At 57.3% G+C, this 23,046-nt stretch overlaps 6 protein-coding genes across 6 annotated transcripts; 1 reads left to right on the plus strand and 5 right to left on the minus strand.

The window, feature by feature from the left end:
• Positions 1–92: 92 nt before the first annotated feature.
• On the minus strand, positions 93–2,565 carry PUNSTDRAFT_139116 (uncharacterized protein; the record flags this gene model as incomplete). The annotated part of the gene is made up of 5 exons (XM_007388807.1): positions 93–269; positions 348–1,408; positions 1,474–2,016; positions 2,099–2,173; positions 2,265–2,565. The coding sequence occupies 5 exons, from the start codon at positions 2,563–2,565 to the stop codon at positions 93–95; spliced, it is 2,157 nt and encodes a 718-aa protein (XP_007388869.1).
• A 3,450-nt stretch (positions 2,566–6,015) lies between these two features.
• PUNSTDRAFT_93547 (P-loop containing nucleoside triphosphate hydrolase protein) lies at positions 6,016–8,357 on the minus strand (the record flags this gene model as incomplete). Its single annotated transcript, XM_007388808.1, has 4 exons — positions 6,016–7,240; positions 7,294–7,939; positions 7,997–8,227; positions 8,283–8,357. The coding sequence occupies 4 exons, from the start codon at positions 8,355–8,357 to the stop codon at positions 7,206–7,208; spliced, it is 987 nt and encodes a 328-aa protein (XP_007388870.1). The 3' UTR covers positions 6,016–7,205.
• Positions 8,358–10,629: 2,272 nt separating this feature from the next.
• PUNSTDRAFT_55916 (uncharacterized protein) lies at positions 10,630–12,051 on the minus strand. The gene is made up of 4 exons (XM_007388809.1): positions 11,854–12,051; positions 11,544–11,796; positions 11,017–11,479; positions 10,630–10,955 (listed from the first exon to the last, which is right to left on the minus strand). The coding sequence occupies exon 3, from the start codon at positions 11,217–11,219 to the stop codon at positions 11,025–11,027; it is 195 nt and encodes a 64-aa protein (XP_007388871.1). The 5' UTR covers positions 11,220–11,479; positions 11,544–11,796; positions 11,854–12,051; the 3' UTR covers positions 10,630–10,955; positions 11,017–11,024.
• A 3,344-nt stretch (positions 12,052–15,395) lies between these two features.
• Positions 15,396–16,239, plus strand: PUNSTDRAFT_139119 (uncharacterized protein; the record flags this gene model as incomplete). The annotated part of the gene is made up of 3 exons (XM_007388810.1): positions 15,396–15,748; positions 15,815–16,038; positions 16,100–16,239. The coding sequence occupies 3 exons, from the start codon at positions 15,396–15,398 to the stop codon at positions 16,237–16,239; spliced, it is 717 nt and encodes a 238-aa protein (XP_007388872.1).
• Positions 16,240–18,206: 1,967 nt separating this feature from the next.
• Positions 18,207–19,695, minus strand: PUNSTDRAFT_77492 (uncharacterized protein; the record flags this gene model as incomplete). The annotated part of the gene is made up of 6 exons (XM_007388811.1): positions 18,207–18,751; positions 18,814–19,033; positions 19,087–19,236; positions 19,296–19,439; positions 19,496–19,534; positions 19,585–19,695. The coding sequence occupies 6 exons, from the start codon at positions 19,693–19,695 to the stop codon at positions 18,207–18,209; spliced, it is 1,209 nt and encodes a 402-aa protein (XP_007388873.1).
• Positions 19,696–20,383: 688 nt separating this feature from the next.
• PUNSTDRAFT_139121 (uncharacterized protein) lies at positions 20,384–21,484 on the minus strand (the record flags this gene model as incomplete). The annotated part of the gene is made up of 7 exons (XM_007388812.1): positions 20,384–20,466; positions 20,515–20,539; positions 20,597–20,783; positions 20,839–20,907; positions 20,962–20,994; positions 21,053–21,175; positions 21,228–21,484. The coding sequence occupies 7 exons, from the start codon at positions 21,482–21,484 to the stop codon at positions 20,384–20,386; spliced, it is 777 nt and encodes a 258-aa protein (XP_007388874.1).
• Between the last annotated feature and the right edge of the window lie 1,562 nt (positions 21,485–23,046).

A 23,046-nucleotide genomic window follows, 5' to 3' on the forward strand; every position in this document is an offset into this window, starting at 1 on the left:
GAGGCGTCTACGAGAACAGAGCGAAAACAAACAGAGCGCCCACCACACAGAACGAAGGCCGTAGCGAGCGCGAAGGTGGATCTACGAGAAGTCTATACGACTGTCGTCGACTTCTGGGTTGCCGGGAACGCAGATGACATCGGGCTCGGCTGGGGGGCCATCGTCGACGAGTCGCCGTCGAGCGTCACGCTCGTCGCCGATACGTTCGCAAGCGATCCCGGGACCGGCGTCTGCGGCACATTGCTCGACACCTTGCCGATGTACCACGACTGTTGCCACGGAAACACAATAAGACAGAGTCAGCTCGACCAAAGAAGAACAATAAGCAATGAGCAGTCATGTCTTACCGGCACCCATCCACGCTCTCCGTTCTCCTCCTTGACGGCGTAGCTCCAGTGGTTGTATCGCTTGAACACCCTCAGCGAGTCGTCCTTCACGAGATCGAGCTCCTCCTCGCCCTTCGCCGTATAATCCGTCAACGCCACGCCCGGGAAACTCGTCGAGACGATCGCGAGCGGCAATATCGGCGTCTTGCGCTCTTCCCTCCTGCCCTCTCCCTCCCCTTCCTCCGCCACCTCTCCGTCCTCGCCCTCTGCAGGAAGATTCATCCCCGCACGCGCCTCGGCAATCGCGCTCGCAACCGGTACGCGCGTCTCAAGCAAGCATCCGGCCGGCACCCAGCCCTGGAGCGCCGTGTCGGGCTCAACGACGCCCGCCCCGGCCGGGTCGCGCTGGACGACCCACCAGCCCCGCGCGCGGGAGAGGACGACGAACGTGTCGCCGACGACCACGTCGAACTCGTCGTCCTGCTCGGCCATATACGGGTAGATCGCGACCGCGTACGAGATTCCCGACGCAGACGGCGGCGGGAGCTCGCGCGCGCTGCCGCCGCCCCCGCTCGGCCCAGAGTTTGGGCTCGGGCCCGAGTGCGGCACGGATCCTGGGCCGGGCGTGCCCGCGCCTGTGGTGCCCGTGGGAGGCGTCGCCGCAGGTGCGGAGTCGCTGCCGTCGCCGAGTCGTTTCGGCGCGTTCTCGACCGCGGGTGACATCGCCTCTAGCCAACCACCGGCGCCTGGTCCCTGCGGCGCCGTGCCCGTGACGGGTCCAGGCGCGACGTTTGCGGCGCTTCCGTGCACGTCGATTCGCGGCGGACGTACGCCGGTGCGTCCTGCCCCGCCGGTCGTTGGTGTTGACGCGGACAGCTGCGCGGTCTTCGGGGCAGAGTGTGGAGTGTGCGCAATCGAGGAGGCCTTTCGCGCGCGTTGCTTTTGCTCGGCGACGGCGATGGGCGAGCGGATGTCCTTGATATGCTTGAGCATGAAGACCGGGTTCTTCTTCGCATCCTTGAGCTTCTGGAAGAGCAGCAACGGCTTTTCGTCGTAGGAAAGACAACGTTCGATGCGATTGCCTAGCATGGGGCGAAGCACATGAGTCAATGGTACAGGGTAGACGGAGTTACGGGGGTAAACACACCGTCAGCCCCGTAGCAGATGAACATGGCGTAGTTTTGCCAATCATCGTTGTTGATTTTGTACTTCTTGAGCGCGGCAGGGAGGACTTTCCATGCCGGGTCTTCGAGCGAGACCTTGAAGCTCTTGAGGTTGTCGGATGATTCTTGGCGCGTTGGCTGAGGTTTCGGAGGGTGGGTCTGAAGGGAGGAGGGGCCGGATAGGGAGGTGGAGAGCGAGGAGGGTTCATTGAGGAGCGTGGCGCCGGAGAGCCCAGCCGTCGAGCGTGAGACTGGCGCGGGTGCCGACGCAGACATGGAGGCGGAGATGTCGTGCTCTGCGCGAAGGGGCGATCCTTGAGGAGAGTCAATGACGTGGGCGGCTTTGGTAGGCGACTTGGAAGGCTTGATGAAGTTAGCCCAGCGGAAGGATGTTGAAGCGCCTTCCTTGGGGATGGGGGAGTCTTCGCCTCCCGCGCGGGTCCGGAGCGCGGCGATATCTTCCAAGCACGAGTGGAGCGTCTCGATGAGGCGCTTGTTTTCTTCTTCGAGTGCTTTGAGGCGGTCGTCTGAAAGATCGGTGATCGTAGAAGTCAGGTGAGCAGGATGATCGGAAGCGGAACAATGGGGGACGGAGACAGAGACACGAACCTTGTTCTTTGAGCATGTCGTGCAGCTTGACTGGGGTCAAATTCTGCTGTCGATCTTGCTGTTCTTGCACCTCGGCTATCAAAGCACCAACAGATTGTCGCATCAGCCTTCACATCCCGCTCAACCTCGCGTCACGACAGGTGCCGCCACAGTTAGACGAACGCACATGGCGGAACGTAGTGGTCGGGCTCGATGGGGATCCCTTGCGCAACCTTGAGGTTATATACGGCCTTGAGTATCTGCAAGCGCTGTCCGATCGTCGCAACGCCGAGCTCGCGCAGGCTGTCCGGGTCGAGGAGCGCGAGGACCTCGCCAGAGATGCGCTGCTCGCGGACGTGCGGCGCATACTGCGGGAGATGTAGCGTGGTGCTGAAGAAGGCGGCAACTGCGCCCTCGTCCCAGTCGAGCAGACTGCCGGCGGCGATGGCGGAGTCGGCGGCGGCGGCGGCGGGGTCGTGCGCGTCCATCGTGGAGGTCGTCGACGACGGACGGACGGAAGCTATGGTGGGTCTTACCGACTTCACGTGATCTCTGGCTACGCTCAGAGGCGCTTGCAGGCGGGCATCATCGCCGTCGTCGGGTTCGTTCGTTCGCTGATCGCTCGACGCTGATCGACTCGAGGAATGTTACACGATGGACGACAACGTCTGGGGAAACGCATGGGCCGCGCCGTCGTCGTCCGACCCGCCCCCGGTACCGCGGGCTACTGGCACTTCGTCGGCGACGCCGGACTGGTCCTCGCCGCACCGCGCGCTGCACGATGACTCTGAGGCCGACCTCTCTATGCCGGCATGGAGCCCGACGGCGGCCGTTGCTTGGGATGCAAGCACCGAGCTGCAGGGGTCGATATGGAGCGGGCCGGAACGTACCGCAGCTGCTTCGACTCCAAGTTGGACCGCGGGAGGGTTTGCGGGGATCACCCTCGGGAAGGGTTCAGAAAATGAGGAGGACGGTGTTGAAGACGATGTACTTGAAGATATGGAGGACACCCATGCCAGTTCTGATCCGCCAACACCAAGCGTTGTAGAAGATGCATGGAGTCCACCACCAGTAGCTGCTGTTACATCCACTCTAGAAGATGCCTGGGTCTCGTCCGCCGTACCCGAAATGGCTGCCGTTCCGGACGCATGGTCACCTACTCCCGACTCGTCTGCATTATCCACTGCTTTGCCTACGAGCCCGTTCGCTACGGACGAACGCACCGACGAGCAAGAGGCTAAAGACGATGGAGAGGAGGACGCGGAACACGACGCTTGGGTCGCTGGCACCCCGCACGTCCCTGATCCCGACGCAGATGCAGGACCCGACGCGTGGGGGGCCTCTTGGGACACGGCCGCGCCCGCCGGCGAGCACGTTTCGTCCTCTCATTCGGGGGAAGCGCCTCTGGACGAATGGGAGCGCGCGCGCATGGAGAAGGAAAAGCGCGACCGACGCATCGTGCGTGCTGCTTTGATCTTCATTTACCTCGCTCATGCGGGCACCATGAAATGCGCATATAGCCACCCGATCTTCTCCAAGCCATACTCGATCAGTGTACCGAACTGTGCGAGAAGCTCTGGCCGGGTGAATACGTTACAGCCGACGACTCAGATGCAGGCTCAATTTCGGCTGATTTCAGCTCCATACCACAATTGTATGTCCTATCGCTCCCCCCTACGCATATACTCACTCAACTCCTCTCTAGCGACCACCTAATCTCCGTCATCCTCCCCACTCCACTCGCCCCGCTCGCACCTCCTCTCAAGATAGGCCAAACGGCTACCTTCCGCGCTCAGCTGAACGCCCTCAAAGCGACGCGGTATTCTCCACTGGCCCGCCGCTCCCCGCTTTCTCATCTCGCACACGCCAATCCCGCGTGGGAGGTCGCATTGCGCTCGTCCGGGAAGGGCAAGGAGGATGCAGATGCAGACGTGCCGACGGGGTGGCGCATAGTGGAGAAGAAGGAGGAGAAGGAGGGTGAGAAGAAGGAGGAGGGTGAGAAGCGGCGCGGCGGGCTGCTCTCCTTTTGGGGCCGGAGGAAGACGGCGTCAACGGTGGAGGGTGAGGCGAAGGCGCCGCCATCGCCTACGCGATCAGAGTCGGAGAAAGGCAGCATCGCGTCCAAAGCGAATTCGCCGACCGCCTCCCCGCGACCCAGCATCGCGGGCTCGCGTCCTGGCTCGAGTATCGACATACCTATGTCCATCCCTGGACGCTCGTCGACGCCAGTCGCAGTCTCCTCCCCGCTCACAAACGTCGCCTCACCCCCTCTTTCCTCCGCCCCGCCACTCGAAGAAAAACCTCGCGCGCCCGACTTCTTCACCGATCCTCCCGCCGAAGCTTCTTCCGCTTCGCCATCCGGACCCGCGCCCGCAGCAGCGCCGTCCGCCGTCTCCCGCTTCCTGGGCCGCTTTTCCCGCTCGTCCGCCTCCTCGTCCTCGTCCTCGCCGCGCAACTCCATCGCGCTATCAGCCGACGATCTCGACGTTTTGCAAGACATCGTCCCGTCCTGGTCGGATAAGGACGGTGACGACGACGAACCATTGGCACTCAGAGCGCTAACCGGGATGATTGAGAGCAAGCCCGTCCCACTGCCCAAGCCGTTAGCGCCTCCGCCTGGATCGGGCCTAGGCGTTGCTAAGCCCGGGAAGCCGCAGGTCCCTATGCTTCCACCGCCTCTAGCCCCCACGCCAGCGGTGTCGTCCCGACCGCAGACGCCAGTGGTCTCTCCGCTATCAGCCACCGCCTCCTCTTCCTCAAGAGCTCAGACGCCCATACTAGCACCTCCACCGAACGCTCTCCCGACCTCCTTTATGTCACCTCCAGCTTCCGGCTCCTCCGCCACGCCAACACCCGGCACCGCAAGCCTCTTTGACGACTTCGACGATTTCACCGACTTCCACTCCCCGCCCCCTCCACCGTCCCATTCCTCTGGCCAAAATCCTCCCGTAGCCACTTCCACCGCCTCCTTCCCCTCCTTCTCCTCATCCGCTTTCGATGACTTCGCCGACTTCGCCTCGGCCCCGGCGCCTTCCTCGTCTTCCTCTTCGTCCCTGCACCCGCTCCCCACCCTCCCCTCGTCGTCATACTCCTCTGGGTCGTTTGCCGACTCGTCGTCGACATCCGCGCTCGTCCCAGGCGCCGGATCGCACCCTGGTATCGGGCCCGCACCCCATGCCGCCCGGCCTCCCGTGGCTAGCGCAGACCTGGACGGATTTGATGACTTCGACGACTTCGTAAGCTCGCCCGGTGCGCGCACGCCGACCACGGCAGACGCGACTCCGACCGTGCCCCCGCCCAGCTCGTGGCAAAGCCATGGTAGTCTGAACGGCGAAAGGGCTGGCCCCGGTGGGAGGAGGGCGACGGTCGTCGCGCTCCCCTCGGAGATCGTCAACTCGGAGCGCGAGATGCACATCCGCCGACAGTCCGAGACGCAAGCTCGAGCGTCCGCCTCTCCGTCGCCACCACCCTGGGGGAGACCATCAATGCCGGCGGGAAGCGCACCGTCGAGGATCTCTCGAAAGGTGGAGCCAGCTGCTGCGCGGACAACAACTATCTTGTCGCCTCCGCTCGCGAATTCAAGCAATTCTTCGATACCCAGAATATTGTCTCCTCCGCCCGGGAACGCGAGTAGGTCATCAACGCCAGGGATCCTCCCACCGCCGCCCGGTAGATCATCTACGCCCGGTATTCTGCCACCTCCGCCTGGTAGTTCAGCAAGGTTGCATAGCCAGCGCATATCAGTTATGAACCTGCTCGACGATGAGCCTCTCGTTTCAGCCTCCAACGTCACACCACTGCCTTCCCAAAACGCCTCTTCCGTCACCTCGGCCTTCGACCTCTTCGACCTCCCCTCGTCCGGTCCTCTAGGCAGCACACGCGGCGTCCCTCCGAAGGACAGCCCTCCTCCACCTCTCACCCCGCCCTCGCACTCTCCGCCCTTGCGCCCTATATCCAACTCGCCGCATGGCCGCGCGCCGCCCGCGCTCTCGCCGCACGCCCGTCGCCCGTCGCGCGCCGTCAACCACGCGCGCGCGGCAAGCCTCGTCGAGACCGCTGCCGCCCACGCGGGGCGCTGGCCACGCCTGCCCGACACCCCCGCGACCCCCACAAGCCCCACGGCCCCCGCGCTCCCGCCGCCTCCGGGCGCATCCGGATCGCTTCTCGCGCTCTCGCAGAGCGCGGCGAGCGGATTGAACGGCCTCGGGACCGGCTCGGGGCCCGGTGGTATGAGCGGGTCCCAATCAATGCCCGCGGGAGTAGGCGGAACGGTCGACTTCTTTGAAGACGCGTGGGCGGATCCTACCGCTCCACTGCCTTCCGCTCCGGAGCAGCACCAGCGCCAGCACCAGCAGGTTCAGCCCATCCCGAAGATGGTTACCCCGGCGCTCGCACGCAAAGCGGATCACGTCCCGATGCTCAACCTTCTACAAGATTCGCGCGCAAAGACCGGGCAGCGGTGGCCGGCGCCACCATCGCCGCTCCCGGGCGTGCTCGCGCCACCGCCAGGATTCAATCCGGCTGCGGCCCAAGCCCAACAAGACGAGGGCGATCTGCTCGGGGACGGGACCGCGAACGGATCAGATGGCGTCGATGCCGGCAAAACACCTCGAGCGACGTCACCGCCCATGGCTGCCGGTTTTCCGGCGTTGGGCCCACCGCCGGGGTTCAAGTCGCCGCCGTTAGGGAGCGCCGCGCTGAGCATGGCTGCTTCTCCACCTTCGGGTCCGGGGACCGCCGCCTTTGGATTGTTTACGTCGCCGTCCGGGCCGTCTTTGGGCGCTCCGTCGCTCGTGCTTCCTGCGAAAGCGAACGGGACCCCTGCGACCTCTGATAAAGGTGGAGGAGGTTTATCGGCGCAGGATCTGTCGTTCTTTGAGGGTTTGTGATCTTCTGTTTATATCCATCTGAATGCAATGATGTTCTGGCCTCAAAAATAACATTTTAAGAGCTCGTCAAGGTTAAACACCGGGATCGCATGCGGATTTGTATTATCGCTATAAGTGATGATATACGATCTTCACGTTTCCATTCCGTATGATAGTACAATTCTAATACAAGGCGAAGTCAATAGCGATACATTGAAAGATTGCTCCAGATAACGGATGAGTGATGCAGATGATAAGGCTTAAGCCTCGTCATCGCCCAGTATTTGTTTGATACCTGAAAAATCAATCTCAGCACCCTGACACGACGCGGGGTATATGTGTGCTCACGGCTGATGATGTTGAGATACGCCACGGACGCGGGGCTCTCGGGATATTCGTCCAGAAAGCTGACGCCATAGTCCGCACTCTTGCCGATCCTCGGATCAAGAGGGACACTCCCCAACAATTCCAAACCAGTCTCCTCCGCGAGCTTTTTCGCGCCACCGGTCGATGGCTTGAAGATCTGAGATTCGCCCTTACACGACGGGCATACAAACCCCGCCATGTTCTCAACGATCCCCAACACCCTAACTCCAACCTTCCGGCAAAAATCGATTTCTCTCCTCACGTCCTGAATAGCTACCTCCTGCGGCGTCGTGATCACGACCGCGCCGTCGATACCCGACTCCTTCAGAAACTGCACGACGCTCAGGTGCTCATCCGATGTGCCGGGAGGCGTGTCGACGAGGAGGTAATCGAGATCGCCCCAATCAACGTCCTTCAAGAACTGTGATATCAATCCGTTCTTCTTCGGGCCGCGCCACATGACGGCGGAGGAGGATGAAGGGAGAAGGTTGCCGACGGAGATGGCGCAAAGGTTATCCTGGACATAGATAGGTGACCAACCGGCGGCGGAGGAGTGAACTTGTTCGGAGGCAATACCGAACAGCGTCGGAATGGAGGGGCCACAAATATCGACGTCCATGATGCCGGCCTGCGCAATTGATTCATCAATGGACGACATGTGCAGATAACGCGCGCCATGGCTTACTTGCGTGTTTTCATCTGCGGCGAACGCCCATCCGAGCTGCGCGGTGAACGTGGACTTGCCCACACCGCCTTTCCCTGACAAGATTAGGATCTTGCGCTTTACTCCCGCCATCCTCTCCCGGATCAATGGCAACGCCGGATCGGGACCCTTTGGGGTGTTCGACGCGCATATCTCTTGGTTCGCGCATCCCGCACATGCATCGGCCTTTCCGGCGAGGTCTGACTCAACACCCTGCGACGATTTGTGAGCGAACCTCCAGCAACATGATAATTGCTGCATAACTCACAGGGCAATGCTCGGGGGCGTTCGAAGGAGCCCCTATGGGGTTTGGTACAGAACCAGCTGCCTGAACGGCAATCATCCTTGGTATGGTGGTGGTCAAGGGTAGAAGCGAAGCGGATGCTTGGTGAGCAAAACACGTGGGTGAAAGGTACCGAAGCACCGCCGCAACAACGTGGGCTCGGATCACGGAGTTCGGCGTCCGTCATCTTCGGGCGGACCTGGCAATCGTCATCGTTGGACCGAACTCTTATCCACGACGCGGCAGCATCGCGGGACTCTCACACTCATCAACGTGCTCAGTTGATAGATCACATATGTTGACGCTCATGCACATGGAGACTGGATTTTGGTGCCCGTCGCCGCGCAGCCTGGCATACTACTTGTAAGAATTGTAGCGGTTGTGCTCGGGGCGCTCTCGACGCTCTCAATAGCTGAGCGATCGGTGGACAGATGGCTGCAATCATCGGGCATATATGGGCTACACGACAATCAAGGACTTCGGAATATGCGCGGAGCAGCGGGGTTCTCGATGGATTGGAAAGATACGTGCGATGCCCGGAGGAGATGGATAGCGGACGCGACAGCACGATACACCATTGCAGAACCACGATAAGGAGTGGGGAAAGTGTAGAATGAATGAGAGTAGCGACGTGAAAGCCACGTTACTGGCCAAGAGAGCGGAGACGCCGAGATGGGCGCCTTCCCTCCTCGGCAATGCTCGATGCCCCGTTTCTATTTGCGCAGCATGATGTAGGGTACGAAGCTCGGCGGGAAACCTTACTCGATGCTCCGTGGAGCCCCTGATCAGACGTATTTCAGATCCCTGCGGAGTCCACAGACACGCGCGCGATGAAGACATACCAGGAAATTCATCTCGCCTTTGAACCACCGCACGACGCAGGGGTAGCCGTAGCGCTCGAAGGCTGAGCGATGTTGTGGATCGGGACGGCGACGGTCGGCTTGCGCTTGGCCAGCCAGAGTGGGTTCGGCACAGCTTTGTTCGTCGCATCCCGACCAGAGGTCGGGGAGGATGAAAGAGATTCGGGTTTGGGCTGGTTCATCGCGAGTCAAATGTCAATGAAAGAATCTGCCCGTTCAGGTGGTGGACAACTTGTATTTATGCAGATGAAGATTTGCGTCAGGTGGTCCTCGAACTCATAAAGCAGCTTCCAGGACTGAACAAGAACGGGTGTCGGAGATCCTTCTTTTGACGAAGGAATTCAACTGCTCATCTGCTCGTGAGCACATCTTGATAGGACCATACTGCCATGCATAGGAGAGGACTCCGGGATTAGAGCCTTGAAATGGGCGCGGTACAGGTAACTTGTTGTTTGAGGTTATTTGGAAGTCGATAACTTTCCGCAAGGTCTCCACAGCCTCATGGACCTCGAGGAACAACAGCTTGAGAGCGTTTCCCAGGCAGTCCTCAATCATCAACTCGCTGCTCTATCGCCATGCAGACGTAACCTACGTACATCTCGGAAACGAGTCAGGAGATGCTTTTAGACAGTTTCCACACACGACGACACAAAACTTGGAGATTCCACTCGCCCAGACGATGATAGCTACCGGTCAGCGAGAGATATGGCAGCGGCAGCGGTCTCCTGGGCATCGCCGAATACTCGCGCGTGCGAGAACGGATACAGCGGAATCCAGACTTGCAGAGGCTCCTTCTGCGTCGTCATGCGAACGATTTCTGACATGAGTCCCTGGAGAAGCTTCTCTTGACGTGCTGCGACAAGGAAGGATCCGGTTGCATCCCAGTGAGAAAAGCGGCGACGAAGCTAGAGTGCGCAGCATCAACGGACGGCCCGAGAATTAATTCGATCGCGGGGTGAGCGCACAAAGCTAGACCAAATAGATTATATCTGAGAGTTGTCGAGCAGAAGAAAGTAGTGAGATGCAAGAGAGATCATAACGCCTGTGCACCGTGCATGCAACTTGGAACCAACCGCAAGACAAAACGCGACGGCGCCACCACGATGTTTGTTCCGCTACCTAGGTCCCGCTATATCTAAATGATGAATCTGCCATGAAGTCAGTACTTTACATAATACTTACTGTTGCAACGTCGAACGGCCAAAAGCATACGTGTGTCACAGGGACTGATAAGGACCGTCACCCATCAGGCACCGGAACCAAAACAGACTTCAGTCGTTGTATCCAGGCCACATGGCGTACCCAGTAGTTAATCGGGCCTCGGAGGTTTCGACAAGTACCCCCGCTGAACTCACGGTCGACACAGCACGCGACTGATACTGGGACTGAACACCTTCCAAGGATCTGTAGGGTGCCAAAGAATACTCCATGCGGGTCCAACCTGCGTCAACAACCCGTTTCCCGGAAGCCGACCAATCGATGGGCAGATGACTGCGATGTTCGAGCGGTCATGATGTACGAGTGGAATAGGCGGAGTGGCGGCGTTCTCGACGAATTGGAGAAAGACATGTGATACACGGAGGAGACGGGTGGCGGACGAGAGCACGAGGTTATCGGCGCCATAGCAGAACCACGATAAGGCACGGATAACTTAAGAACGTGCGACCAGAGTGGCCGCTCCGAGAACGCGGATACTCGGAAATGGGCGCGTCCCGCTCCGGGATTTTCTATTTGCGTAGCATCCTGTCATAGGGTATTGAACATCGAGGATCAACCCTTCGCCGCACTACGCCGAGCCCTAATCGAACAGGGTTCAGATTTATATTAAGGACGCAGAAGCATGCACGATGGAGGCTTACAAGGGGATTCACTGCGCCCCCGAACAGCCTGCGCATGATGCAGGGAGGGCCATGGTGCTTGAAGGTTTGGCGATGTTGCGCGTCGGGGCGGCGACACACGGCTCACGCATGACCAGCCAGAGCAGGTCGGTCGCAGCTCCGTTCGTCTGATCAGCGCTAAAGGCCGAGGAGGAGGAGACAGACTTGGGTATGGGCTGGCTCATCGTAAGTCGAGTGCAAATGGGAGAATGCTGGGGCGCGACTCTGGTATTTATGCGTTTGAACGCCGGCGTGAGGCGATCATAAACATAGGTTTATCATCGCCATAAGGTGCGTCCTGGCTACTTCGTCTTGGACAACAGCAACCCAACGTCTGGCGAGGGCCTGGACAATGACGATCACTGGAAGGACATGATTGGACAGGAGTTGACGCAGTGCCGGGCTCGGGCTTATTGGAGCGGGAGCGCCCCGGGTCCACATGAGCCTGGGCAGAGTCGCGTTCAGCATTCACGCCCAAGAGGGCTTCTGAGAAGAATGAGGACACGTGCCTGCAGTCCTAAGCTCGACCAAGCTACCAGCTCTGCAACTTCTCGAACCTGGTTTACGTCGTACTGTACAGCAATGCAATGGAGAGAACCTCGGAAGTAGCCTCCGAGGTGAGCGATGTTCTATTAGGATGCAAGTTTGAAGTCGAGAAATTTGCTGCGAAGCCTCTACAGCTTCCATGGACCTCGGTTCAGGATAGGTCGACAACGAGCATGCCACGGAGGAGTTCTCCGGTCGCCGATATACTGTATACTGCTACGGACACCTAAGCTATACACTTCGTGTGAGGCTGGCAAGCTAGAATATGCTTACAAACACAGTGCGCTCCGGCTGGGACGTTGATAGCTTTCGGTCAATGATCATCCACATCCCAAGGAATCGTCGGAGATCTGATGGATTTTGGGGCCACAGTTAGCATCCGTATCTATAGGGTTGGACTCAGTCGGCTTTTGGTCCTTCGCGATTCGGGCATTTCAGTGAGCGAAAGGAGAACGACGGAGTGCAGCATCAACGTTGTGTCCCAGCAAACTGGCCAATCGTGCGGTGAGTGCGAAGTTGGATTGTGAATTTAAACTCGGCGAGCAGCAATCCAGAACAGCAAGAAGTCAGGGGAAGTTCATGATGCCAATGTATGCGAAGTTCGCGAACACCCACTCGAGAGGACGGCGCTGCGCTCTCCGTCAGAGCGGACTGTTTGTGTACGTTTGGTGACCGGCTCTTGCCGGCGCTTTCGTGCTGCCGTAGTGATCAGCGCTCAGCCTTCAGGTCATCCTAAGGTCATCGTGTGTTGCGGGGAACTATCACATTCCGTCTTGGGATTGTTTCGACAGCGTATACCGGGGCTCTGGTAATGCATCCAGCATATGCAGAACTCAACTGTGGAGCTCGAAAGGGCAGGTATACGATCAATAAGGGTACATGGGTGCCTGATCATCGCTCCTCTGATCCACTTAATGCAAGCTATTGACCTCAGATTACGTGATTTTGAATTTCAGCCTGCTCTATGAGCTGTCGCAACGAGGCAGGACAGGAGCAAAAATTCAGGAGAAACTGCGGGGACGGCAAGCGCAAACCGGTGGCTATGAGGGGCTGCGGTTAGGCGCCGTGTTTCTCGGCGATGACCCTAATCGTCCAACGTTTCCACCAACGATACGGTCCCTCGGGCGTTTTGTGGGATTCCTTGACAGACATTGTTACCAACAAACGGGACTTGGATATTACCGAAAGCAACGCCTCGGAGCGGGTCAACAGGCGGGTGTTACGGCATCACTCAGACTCATTCGATAGCTCATATCCGAGAGAGTATAAGGCCGGCGATAGACAGGTATGCATCCAAACAAATGTGATTATTCGCAACTTTTTATATCAGACTTCAGCGACTGTCTATTGCACCGAGACCTCCTCCGAAGGGTTACAAATGTTTGCATTGCTTCCGAGACGTGAGGTTTCATAGAATGGGATGTGATCCGTTCCTGCTTCGCTTGGAGCTTACCATTCCGTCACCATTATCTCTCCTCCGAATGATAAGCACGGTTTCACATACACGGCTAGTGAATGCGTCCGAAGATCAACCAAAGGAATGACTTCCTTTCTCCCGTGCAGGATTGACCATGCGTTCAGTGGTATAAACATAGCCGGTTTGCTCACATAGCCTTCTTCCTCTACGGTCTTTCGAGTATTAGGTAGTTCTTTCCTGTCATTCTCTGCATCACCCCCGACGGAGCGCCATTCTGCCGCGAAAGGCAGAGACTCTTTGACCTCCATATCCCTGACTTCGTCGCCTTCAAGATGCAGATCCATATTTGCGATCACCTCGTCATGCACAGCAACTCCAGGTAGAGCAGGACGCTGTCGTCCGAAAACTCATATACTTGTTGGGAAAGTCGGGCGACCCACGTCAGTACTCCGAGGGCCACTCCTTCTCTGCCTGTCATCTGCCGGTTAGTAACATCGGTTGTATACTTAATTCACACCTGACGCTCTCCCAGACATCGTGCCACTCGGAAGGCAAGGCTGTTCCGCCGCCTGTGATCGCGCCGCAGTCAAAGCAGTAGCCTGTCAACCTCAAGATTGGCGCCCAAATTTGCGCTAACCATGTAATTCCCCTGGTGACATAGCGGGGAAGGTGGGTCGGCTATATGATCTATTGCGCCGTCAGTTTATTGTGTATGACTGCTACGGCGGCGATGGTGACAGACGACGAGAATATATCGACAGCTAGACAGAAACTGTACAGGAGGACGTATCAAACTGATGAAAAACGCGGGAACGGTGAAAATATGATTGAGTAGCGGGAACACCTGATCTGCCGTTTTGGTCGGCCAAAGAGAGCCCGATAATTTCGCATTCCTTCAATATTGTCGCAATCACAGCCAATTGTATGGAGTATCAACTGCCAAGCCCAAAGATGAGTTCTGAGGCGTTATTTCTGGACTTCCTCGTCAGTGTGTCGGCAAACATATGCGGGCCTTCTGTCGGCAAAGGAGTCTGTCAATACTTTAGCTTATCAGAATCAGTACATTCTATGTGGCGGCGACGAAGTTCAGCATGGTCGCCGGAGCGCTCCGCCGACACCTGCAATACGTACGTGTCTTCGGTGTATCGCCTTGAGCATCCAAGAAAGAAGCATTGTGCCTGAAGAGAGCATGGGTCATAGCATATCAATCAGTGCTGGGGCATCGACCACGTTCCATCGATCCAGACTTCAGCACTTGCAAGCACGAATTCATTGCCACGGAATTTCGTTAGAAGACGGTCGACGGACCTCGTAAGGCACGCCATATGCGAGCCTTGATAGGAAACTCCTTACAGACGCCCGACCCAGATGAACGGGACAGAGGTCTGTAAGCCGCTCCCGGAAGTCCAGCACCGCTAGCGTCGGAAACGGGGTGGAGAGACAACGGTAAACCCATTTCGCTGTGTTTCCGACGGGGAGTCTCATGACCGTAGTCTTCCTGTTCCTTGGTGCAGACCCAAATAGCGCCCACGTCCTGGTCGGCTCCAGGTACAAGCCAGACAGAAGCTGGTACTATCCATTTGAGAAACGAAAGTCCCGAAGTTGGGTGAGAATAAACGGCATCCGTCTCAACGTTGCCGCGATATCGCGGCTGTCGTCACGGGGGTTGCGTGTGACAGGACGACAGCGCTGGCGTGACATTCAAACAATTTCCTGTATTCGGCGTCACTGATCTTGCTCCGGACCATCGTCGCCGCAACGTCCGAAAGGCTCCTGGCATCCACGACGGATTTGCAGTGGCGCATCTGCTGGTTATGTTAGGTGGGCTTCACGATCTACAACGTGTCATCGAATGACACCCTAGCTGAAGGTACGCTGGCCGTAACGGACATGGCAAACGACGTTGCGAACAGTTCTATATCATCACGGTCGTCCCCATTGTAGAAATGGAGGTGCATGTGTCTCGATGAAAGTCGTCCCCTGACGCCGATAGCTTTGCTCGGTCCTCTTTCACTCACCAACATTAACGTTCACCGTACTCACGACGCTGGGTATCGGTGTTCCGCTGGGACGGCGCAAACTCTGATTGGGACTTTTGTCCCGTTTCCGAATTCGCGATCGAGGACAAAATCAGAGCACGATTTTGGAATACTGTACAAGCTTATCGCGGAATGGAAGCAGATAGGGAGGTAGGTAGATTACCGGGCACGGTCCCTAAACAGGAACAGCCGTGCACTCCAGTGTTTCACCGCTTTTGTGGACTAAAAGAGCCGTCACACCAGATGCCTACGCTGGTGCATCTCCTTCAAACTTTGAAATCGCGTGGCGATGCGTAGACTATAAAACCACCTCTGTACTGGTCCGGATCACTCACCCTTTTACCTCCACCGAAGCCGTCATGCAAAACTCTCAGCGAGCGATCACACCTCCTACTTACGAGGAATACCTTCAAGCTTGGGACATCCCACTCGCCCACGATTTCTTGACGGCCACGGAAGTATCCTCTGACCCTTGGCATATTCGAAACATCAATAACTCTCCTACCATTGCCTCTCAATATCCGCAACTAGTATCTCCCGCTCCCGTACAGGCGGCAACCAGCATTTCGAACGCTCGTAACCTTGAAGCACCCTACCTTCACCGCCCTGCCCAGGCTCAGCCTTGGGATACGCAACGTGTGGTAGGCGCCATTGCACGCTTGCCCCTGAGCGTCGAATCCAATGGACTGACGTCGAGCGCTGATAAACCGAGGTGCGTTACTATATATGTGGCTGCCCACCCGTGCGCCTTGTCTCACGCGGAGCCATCCACTACTAGGACGTCAATCGATCAAGCACCGTTATCTTCTCCTCGCCCTATCTCCACGTCCTCGGGCGATGACCAGCCCAAGCGTCATCGGTGTGCATTTCCGAACTGCACCAGGACGTTCAGCAGGCAAGCGGATGCCGCACGCCACCACCGGCAGGTTCATCAGAACAAGCGCGTCAACTGCTTGATATGCTCAGCCGACTTCCAACGGCCGTACCAGCTCACGAAACATGGTACGCGTGTCGTCTGCATTTGCCAGTCCCAACGCAGATAACACTTGATTGCTCCTTGCAGAGCGGGAGAATCATACAATCGACAAGCTTGAACCCCGAAAGGCCAAACCGTCTCGGCCCACGCGCACCTCGTCGCGCGCGAGACGATTTCCAACGACGCGCTCGCTGGACCTGCCGCCATTTCCACCATCAGAGGTGTGATTCATATTGTCCGGCCTTATTCACGAGACGCCTCGCCTCGCACTTGCACTCCGCTCTACTCCAGTATTGCCGTGAAAGGGTAAAATGCGGTTCTTCGCCCCTCCCCGAGGATATCTCCTCCTTGCATCGCCCAATGATTTATTGCCTGTTTTCTCATGAAAGTCGTTCGAGGTCGTGATTCTTCGTCATTCAATTCCCCAATCGTCACTTTTTCGCTTGTATCAGCCCCGTGGGCGCGCATCTCATGCGCATTTGCCATATTAATGTTCGAATATTTTACTTAACCGCAAGACCGTCGACCATTGTTTCACAGAAGTCACGCATTGCAGTTCGGAAAGGTAAACATAGACACATATGAACCGTGCAGTGTTTTACAATGAATGTGACCAGCAACTAACTTAGATATAAGTTACAGGGTGGCAAACAAAGAAGGGGACAGGTTTTGTCGTCGAAGCGTCGATTTAGACCTGACGCGACCATGCAATACGACGGCAGGGAATAAGCTCGCCGAAGATGGCCGCCATGGCCGTTGCGAGACGCGTGCGAGAGTGTTGTGTTGGCGATTATATTCTCCTGTAGATAATGCGCGTCGCGACGAGGTGCCGGTTGACGTATCGGCAGAGGCCTGTCAATATTGTGAGCGGTGCTCAGATATCCTGAATGCCATGGAATAGCTTACCTTCATTGAGAGATACGTCTTGTTGTTGCCGGGTATGCATTCGTGAACCCGGTTGAGTCTCTACGAGCCGCCGGCAGCTCATCGTGGTTTCGGACTCTGCCGCGGGCCGGCAAGTCCAGAGCCACACGTGGGGCGACAAGGTTTGCCCATAGGCGGCGGGGGCCGGCAACGATGCGACATAGTTCAAATGAAAATGGCGCACGCCAGAGGCAAGAGAACAGGGGAATTGCAGAGGGCACGGATGGATCGGATGGTTGTTGCCAGCAAAGCCCGTTCCGAAGGCTTAAGAGCACTCAGCCGCATGAATATGAACTCTTGCGTCCGCCGAGCGCCAAAAGAACGCGCCATGCGTAAGAGATCCGGGAGAGCAGCGCCATCGACGCCAACGCCAGCGGCGCAGTGAGCAAGCCTAATATGAGCCCTCAACACGTGTAACTGAACCGGTTGGCGCCAGCGAAGGATGCGAGTGGCGTGGGTCCGCCGGGAACAGAAGGGCTTCTCATTGGACTTCGTTGATCCATTCATACGCCCATCCCATATTAGCCCCGCTTTCAGCTGCTCGTCTTCATCCAATGCTTACTGGCGTGCTCATACTGAGAGGCGGCTGTCTTGCCAACAAGGAGTTTCACAAAACGCAAGCACCTCACGACCCGCGAGCGAAACGTGTTCGCCTGTGTTCGGGAGCACAGGTTCTCCCCCATATTATGGGCGCTTAGATCCGCTGCAATTCTACACTGAAGATTCCCCGCAACCCCGGTCCGACTCTGGCGCGTGTTTGCTATCGTGTCTGTCCGATTTGCCTGTCGCGACGTGCATGGGAACGTGCCCACCGGCGGTAACAAGACAAGGCAACGATGCATGGGACGGACATGCCGATGTCATACTACCTTTACTGCCACGCGGTGCTCCTCCGGCGCTGGCGTACACCAGCGGAGCGCAGGTCATCTATCCTGGCAAGGCCGTTCTCAAGTTGTGCGGCGCCGTACTGTACGCTCAGAGCAAAACGGAGCGCAGTCGAAGCACGTCACCAATCCGGCAAGGCTGTTGCCAGCGTCACCAGGCTTTGCTGTTCAGAAAGCGCAACTCGCCTACCCTCAGAGTATGTCGTGTCGGTGAAAGTGCCTTATCCTGCATTGGGAGATGAAGCTGCAACAACAATCCTCATCTCCGGAGTGAACGGGATCTGAAGTGCGCTCCCCTTCTGCCATGTCTCAGGTACTGGAGATAAACTGAGATCCTAGAAATATATGCAAGTGCAGTATAGAAACCCAATAATGTAGCAGTATGTTCACAGTTCGTCCTTGACATGAGACTCTGTCGTAGGAGTGCTCTCCGCCTCCGGAGCAGCGGGCTCGCCGGTCGCCTTCTCTTCCACCACCTGAGGTTCAGCTGCGCTCTCCGCAGCCGGTTCCGGCGCATCCGCCACAACACTCGGATCGGCCTCAGCTGTCTCAGTGGCCTTCGCCGCACCCGCATCTGGGGTCTTGGGCCTCGCCTTCTCCTCCTGCTTCTTCGCCGCCTTCTCCTCGCTGCTCTCGGGCTCGCCGTCCTTCTTCTTCAAGTACTGCCCGCCCATCACGCCCGCGTAGCCGTTCGTGGAGTGAAAGTCCGCCCCGGCGCCGTTCAGCACCGCCTTCTCGAAGTCGATGAGGTCCGAGAAGCCGCCGTGCGCGAGCGCGATGCGCTGCGCCTCCTGCTTGCGCTGGATCTCGAGCTCCTCGTCCGAGACGACGTACTCCTCCGCAGCTGCCTCCTTGTTCGCGATCGTCAGGTCGGCGGTGCCGTCCAAGACCGAGTCGAAGAACTTGGACAGCGAGTCGAGTTTCAAGATGCCTGCATAGTGCCGCGTCAGGAAGCGAGTCGATGTAAAATGTAAAGAGTGGATGATAACTCACCCTCGAAGCGGACGTATTCTGTCTGCCCTGGAGGGTAGATCAGCACCTTCGCCTGATCCCTCTCGCCGGCCTCCAGGCCCATCGACACGGAACTCTTTCCCTTGCGATCGCGATGGCTCGCGAAGAGGATGTCCTTTCCATATTTGACGCTCAAGACCTGCCACAGCAGCGGGATTTTCTTGTCTTTGGTCAGGAGAAGCGCCCGGGGTTTGTCTACATCCTATACGGCCCCTGTCAGCTACAGCGTACTTGAACCACAAAAGCATATCGTACAGTGTTTTTCCACCCAGGAATATCATCGACGTTGTAGAGCTTCTTCACGGAGTGCGGTATCCGTCTTGATACCCAATAGAAGAACGCGCTCGCGGTCCGTTCCTGGCCATCAAACTCCATGGGAGGCGCCTTTCCACCTCGAGGGAAGAGCTGTTCGAGGTCCATGATCAGGGCATGCGACAAGAGAACGCGCGGTGGTGAAACTCCACCTTGACGGTAGGGAAGCCCTTCACGCCTTGCTCGGCGCACAACTTCTTGTTGGCCTGAGCATCGCAGTCGACGGCGTAGAAGGGAACGAGAGGATAGAGACCGAGTGCCGCCTTGCTGTACTCCGGCGCCATTCGTTGACAATGCTGAGCGCGGAAGACATGAGTGTGTGGGCGATCGCTCGATAGCTATGAATACATACCCCACACCAAGGCGCAACGAATGCCACTGCAGAGGTCGTCTATCGCCTGATCAGTGTCCAGATTTCATGTCGAGGACGTCGACGCTCACGTTCTGCTTCATGACCTTCCTAAACTCCTTGGGTCCGATCTGCTTCACCACCGTATCCTTCGGGAATAGCGCAGCCGACACGAAGGTCGGCGCGACAAGCAGCGCGAGCATCAACAGATTCCTTAGCCCCATCGTTGTCGTTGTCGTCGTCGAGTCGTTGTCTCGAGCAGAGTCGAGCAGCGAGCGGTGTGCCAAGAACGAGCCGGTCGGGGCGCCATTATATGATCCCGAGGATGTGACACGTCAGTGTGAACTTCTGGTTGGCCGGCGCACAGGCGCATCGCTTGAGGCGTCCGGGGGTTACCACGGCTCCGCTTTCCCGATGACTTCAGCGCATCCCGGCGAGGTGGTACGGCCCACGGAGAGGATCGCCTGAGAGCTGCTCAGGTTCTCCTGTGAAGGCTTGCAACGTGTCCCAGAAAACCCTGGGACAGTGCCAATAAGTATATACCTTGAAGTGGACTTCGCAAACGGCTTTGTCATATGAGATAAGATACGTAATTGCGTTCCTTATAGATACAGAGCAGGTTGAGGAAATGCGGGCCTATGTGTCGACAAGTCCCCGGCGGGTTAGCATACATATTGTATAGATGTCCGGAAGTTACGATAGCAAGCAACAGACAACACGGTTCGAGAGCATTGATGGGAGCGAACGAATAAATATGCGAGTTTTAGGAATCGAGACGCTGAGGGGTCGCGGTAATCCTTCAGGAGTCGTAGAAGCCGTGAGGCTGGATCGATCGCAGGAAAATGTCAGATAGATGATCTTGTGATCTTGACAGAATACTTGAGCAAGGAATTACGAGAATGGAGGTGGCGAAGGGAGCGGATAGTAACTTGAGGGGGCGGGAGCGTATGGGACTACGAAGTGCTTCTCCCGTCCTGGCAGATCATGTTAGTGAGGGAACTATATGACGGCGAGCACCTCACTGTGCTTGACCAGCTGATCCTTTCGCTGGAACAACCTGTTGCAGTCAAAGACGCCGCATCTGTACCTGCGACCTTTATGTACCTCGGCCTCGTGCCTCTTCCTGTCGCGAACACGATTGAAAGGTTTTCGGCAGTACTCGCAGATATGGGCGAGCCGAGGCGTGCCCAAGAATCCTGCGGTCGACATTGGTGCCTGAGGAACGGTGAAGGGGACGCTGTCTTGCGGTCTTGTGTATGATCCAGAAACCCACTCAGGCGCCTCCGGATACCTGGTGCCAACAATAATGTCGGTCGTGCAGACGCGCGCTCAAGAAGCATACTCACATAGGGGTGGACAACTGCAGTTGTTGAGGGTTCACTGCCTCCGTCGGCCACGCACTTGTGACCGGGTACCTGCAAGGGCGAGAAAACTAAATCGTAGATTACCGATACCTAGGGGTAACTCACTGATACGGCAATGCGAAGTTGTCTGCCGCAGGCCTGCTAATAATATCATCGTGGGGACAATATATGACAAGCGTGTGGTTCTCCAACGTACGCGTACGTGAAGTCTGAGAGGTTCTGTGGTCGAGGGATCGCCATTTCTCGGGCAGGGATCGCCGCGGTGGTTTGCGGCATGCTATAATATGCGGTGGTGGGATGAGATGGGTTGACGAATTGACTAATCGAGGAATGAGCGGTCGTGCGCATGCGCGTTCGGATCTCGTACTCACGAAGGATATGGCTCGGATGCTGGTCGTTGTTCATGGGCATTGAACGTCGGGAACCCTCCATTTGGAGGAGATATACTCGCGTAACCCCCAGGATATGCGACATCTGGGACAGGCGTCGCGATGTGCGATGGACGCGTCGGCGAGTTGCGCGAGGTCTCCGAGAACCCGCCATCGAATTCATACCGGTCGATGCACCGATGGGAGTTCTTGAAGAAACAGCATGCACTACAAGCACAGTGGGGATTATGTCCTTCCATGATGGAAGTGGAGCTATTGTGCCATCCGCCGGGGGGTTTGGGTAACACCGTCGGGTCTTATGCCCTCTCGACGATCCGAAACACGACCCATCCTCACGCACTCCGGTCGATTCTGCAGCGCCGCTCGGGAGAGGCAGAGCCAGAAGAAGGTGGCACCCGGGGGAAGGGGCGCCAGCGCCACATTGATCATGACCGCTATGGAAGGGAGAGGCCGAACGAACGAAGTTCGTGGCGCGGGCGAGTATAGGGACGCCAATAGGGCCCGTAAGCAAACGGGGCCAACAGGCTGAAAGAACATGAAAATGGTAGGGGTAACGCCATGTACGTACACGGGGCGCGCGAGAGTGCACGCTCCGCCATTACGATCAGGTTCTTGGCGTACGGCGTAATTATAATCATGCCGATACCCACCCCTGCTATTCAAGAATTTGGGTCAGGGAGAGGGTGTGGGAAGTAGCCGACTGTGCACGTGATCTAAATACATTGACGAAGAACTTAGGTTGGGAGACCGGCAGCGCGTGCCGCGTCATTAATTGGCAGACCTTCTTGAGGGACGGAACCGATCGCTCTGTCAATTGACTAGTTATGCAACCTGCTGGAAGCACGATGCCTCGTGGGGCTTGCGGAATTGAACGGGGCGGGCCACCTCGTCGCTGGGTGCCGAATCAAGATGGCGCGCTCGCGATGCCTTTACGACCAATCTTCTATACATACAACGGGTACAGCGCCCCCGGATAAGGCCGTTAGCGGGCGGGTCAAGGGCGACCTCGTCATCTCATCCGTTCTCCGGTCATACTGTGAGATCCCGCGAAGCGTTCCATCCCGGCGTTCGTATCAGGCAAGCAGGCCATGCCCACCTACGTATCCCATCAGCTCAACATCGCGGATTCTGATCCTTAGTCGCGGGCAGGTATGGATCGCACCGGATCCATGTCCAGATCCGCATTGGATACTTCGGCTTCATACTGTACTACACGCTGTACCTTCTATTGACTGTTCTGCCTTAGCAACATACTCTGAGGCGTCAAGATTACCACGATCATTTGCGCATCTTGCGTACCTGCAGCGAGTACATTTCCGAACTCGTCGGCGTTCATTGATGCAAGATAGCTCGCACGTCGTGGTACACAACAAACAACATCGGGGTCAGATCGGGATGGCTGATGATCGCCAAGAGGAGCAACGAGAGCGCTCGGTGAGTATCGACGCGGGCACGCTCCCTCGGAACTGACCTGACCAATATACAACCATTTGCAACAAGCCTGAGCGCGGCGTGAAAAAAAGAGGTCACCTCCAGCTCGTCACCGTCACCACTATTGCATATCGACTTCATACAATGAGGAATGGAAGAAGACGCATTGCGCCGTGTTGCACACATGATACACGAGAAAGCGTTTCGATATCATCCTCGGAGGGCCGAAACTAAGCAGATTCCGCTTTGGTTCGTTTGTGATGATCATGATTTGTACGAGTTCGTACAATCAAACTGCTTAGTAATAGTACATCGTGGGCGCGGCATACACGCGACGATTGACACGCGTTGTGGCGCAGTAGAGATAAGT

This window comes from Punctularia strigosozonata, assembly GCF_000264995.1.
Source record: "Punctularia strigosozonata HHB-11173 SS5 unplaced genomic scaffold PUNSTscaffold_21, whole genome shotgun sequence".
Classification (NCBI taxonomy): Eukaryota; Fungi; Basidiomycota; class Agaricomycetes; order Corticiales; family Punctulariaceae; genus Punctularia; species Punctularia strigosozonata.

What these genes read in the sequence shown, in the direction of transcription:
- PUNSTDRAFT_55916 (XM_007388809.1), bottom strand. Translation starts at nt 11,219, where the DNA reads ATGAGCCAGCCCATACCCAAGTCTGTCTCCTCCTCCTCGGCCTTTAGC.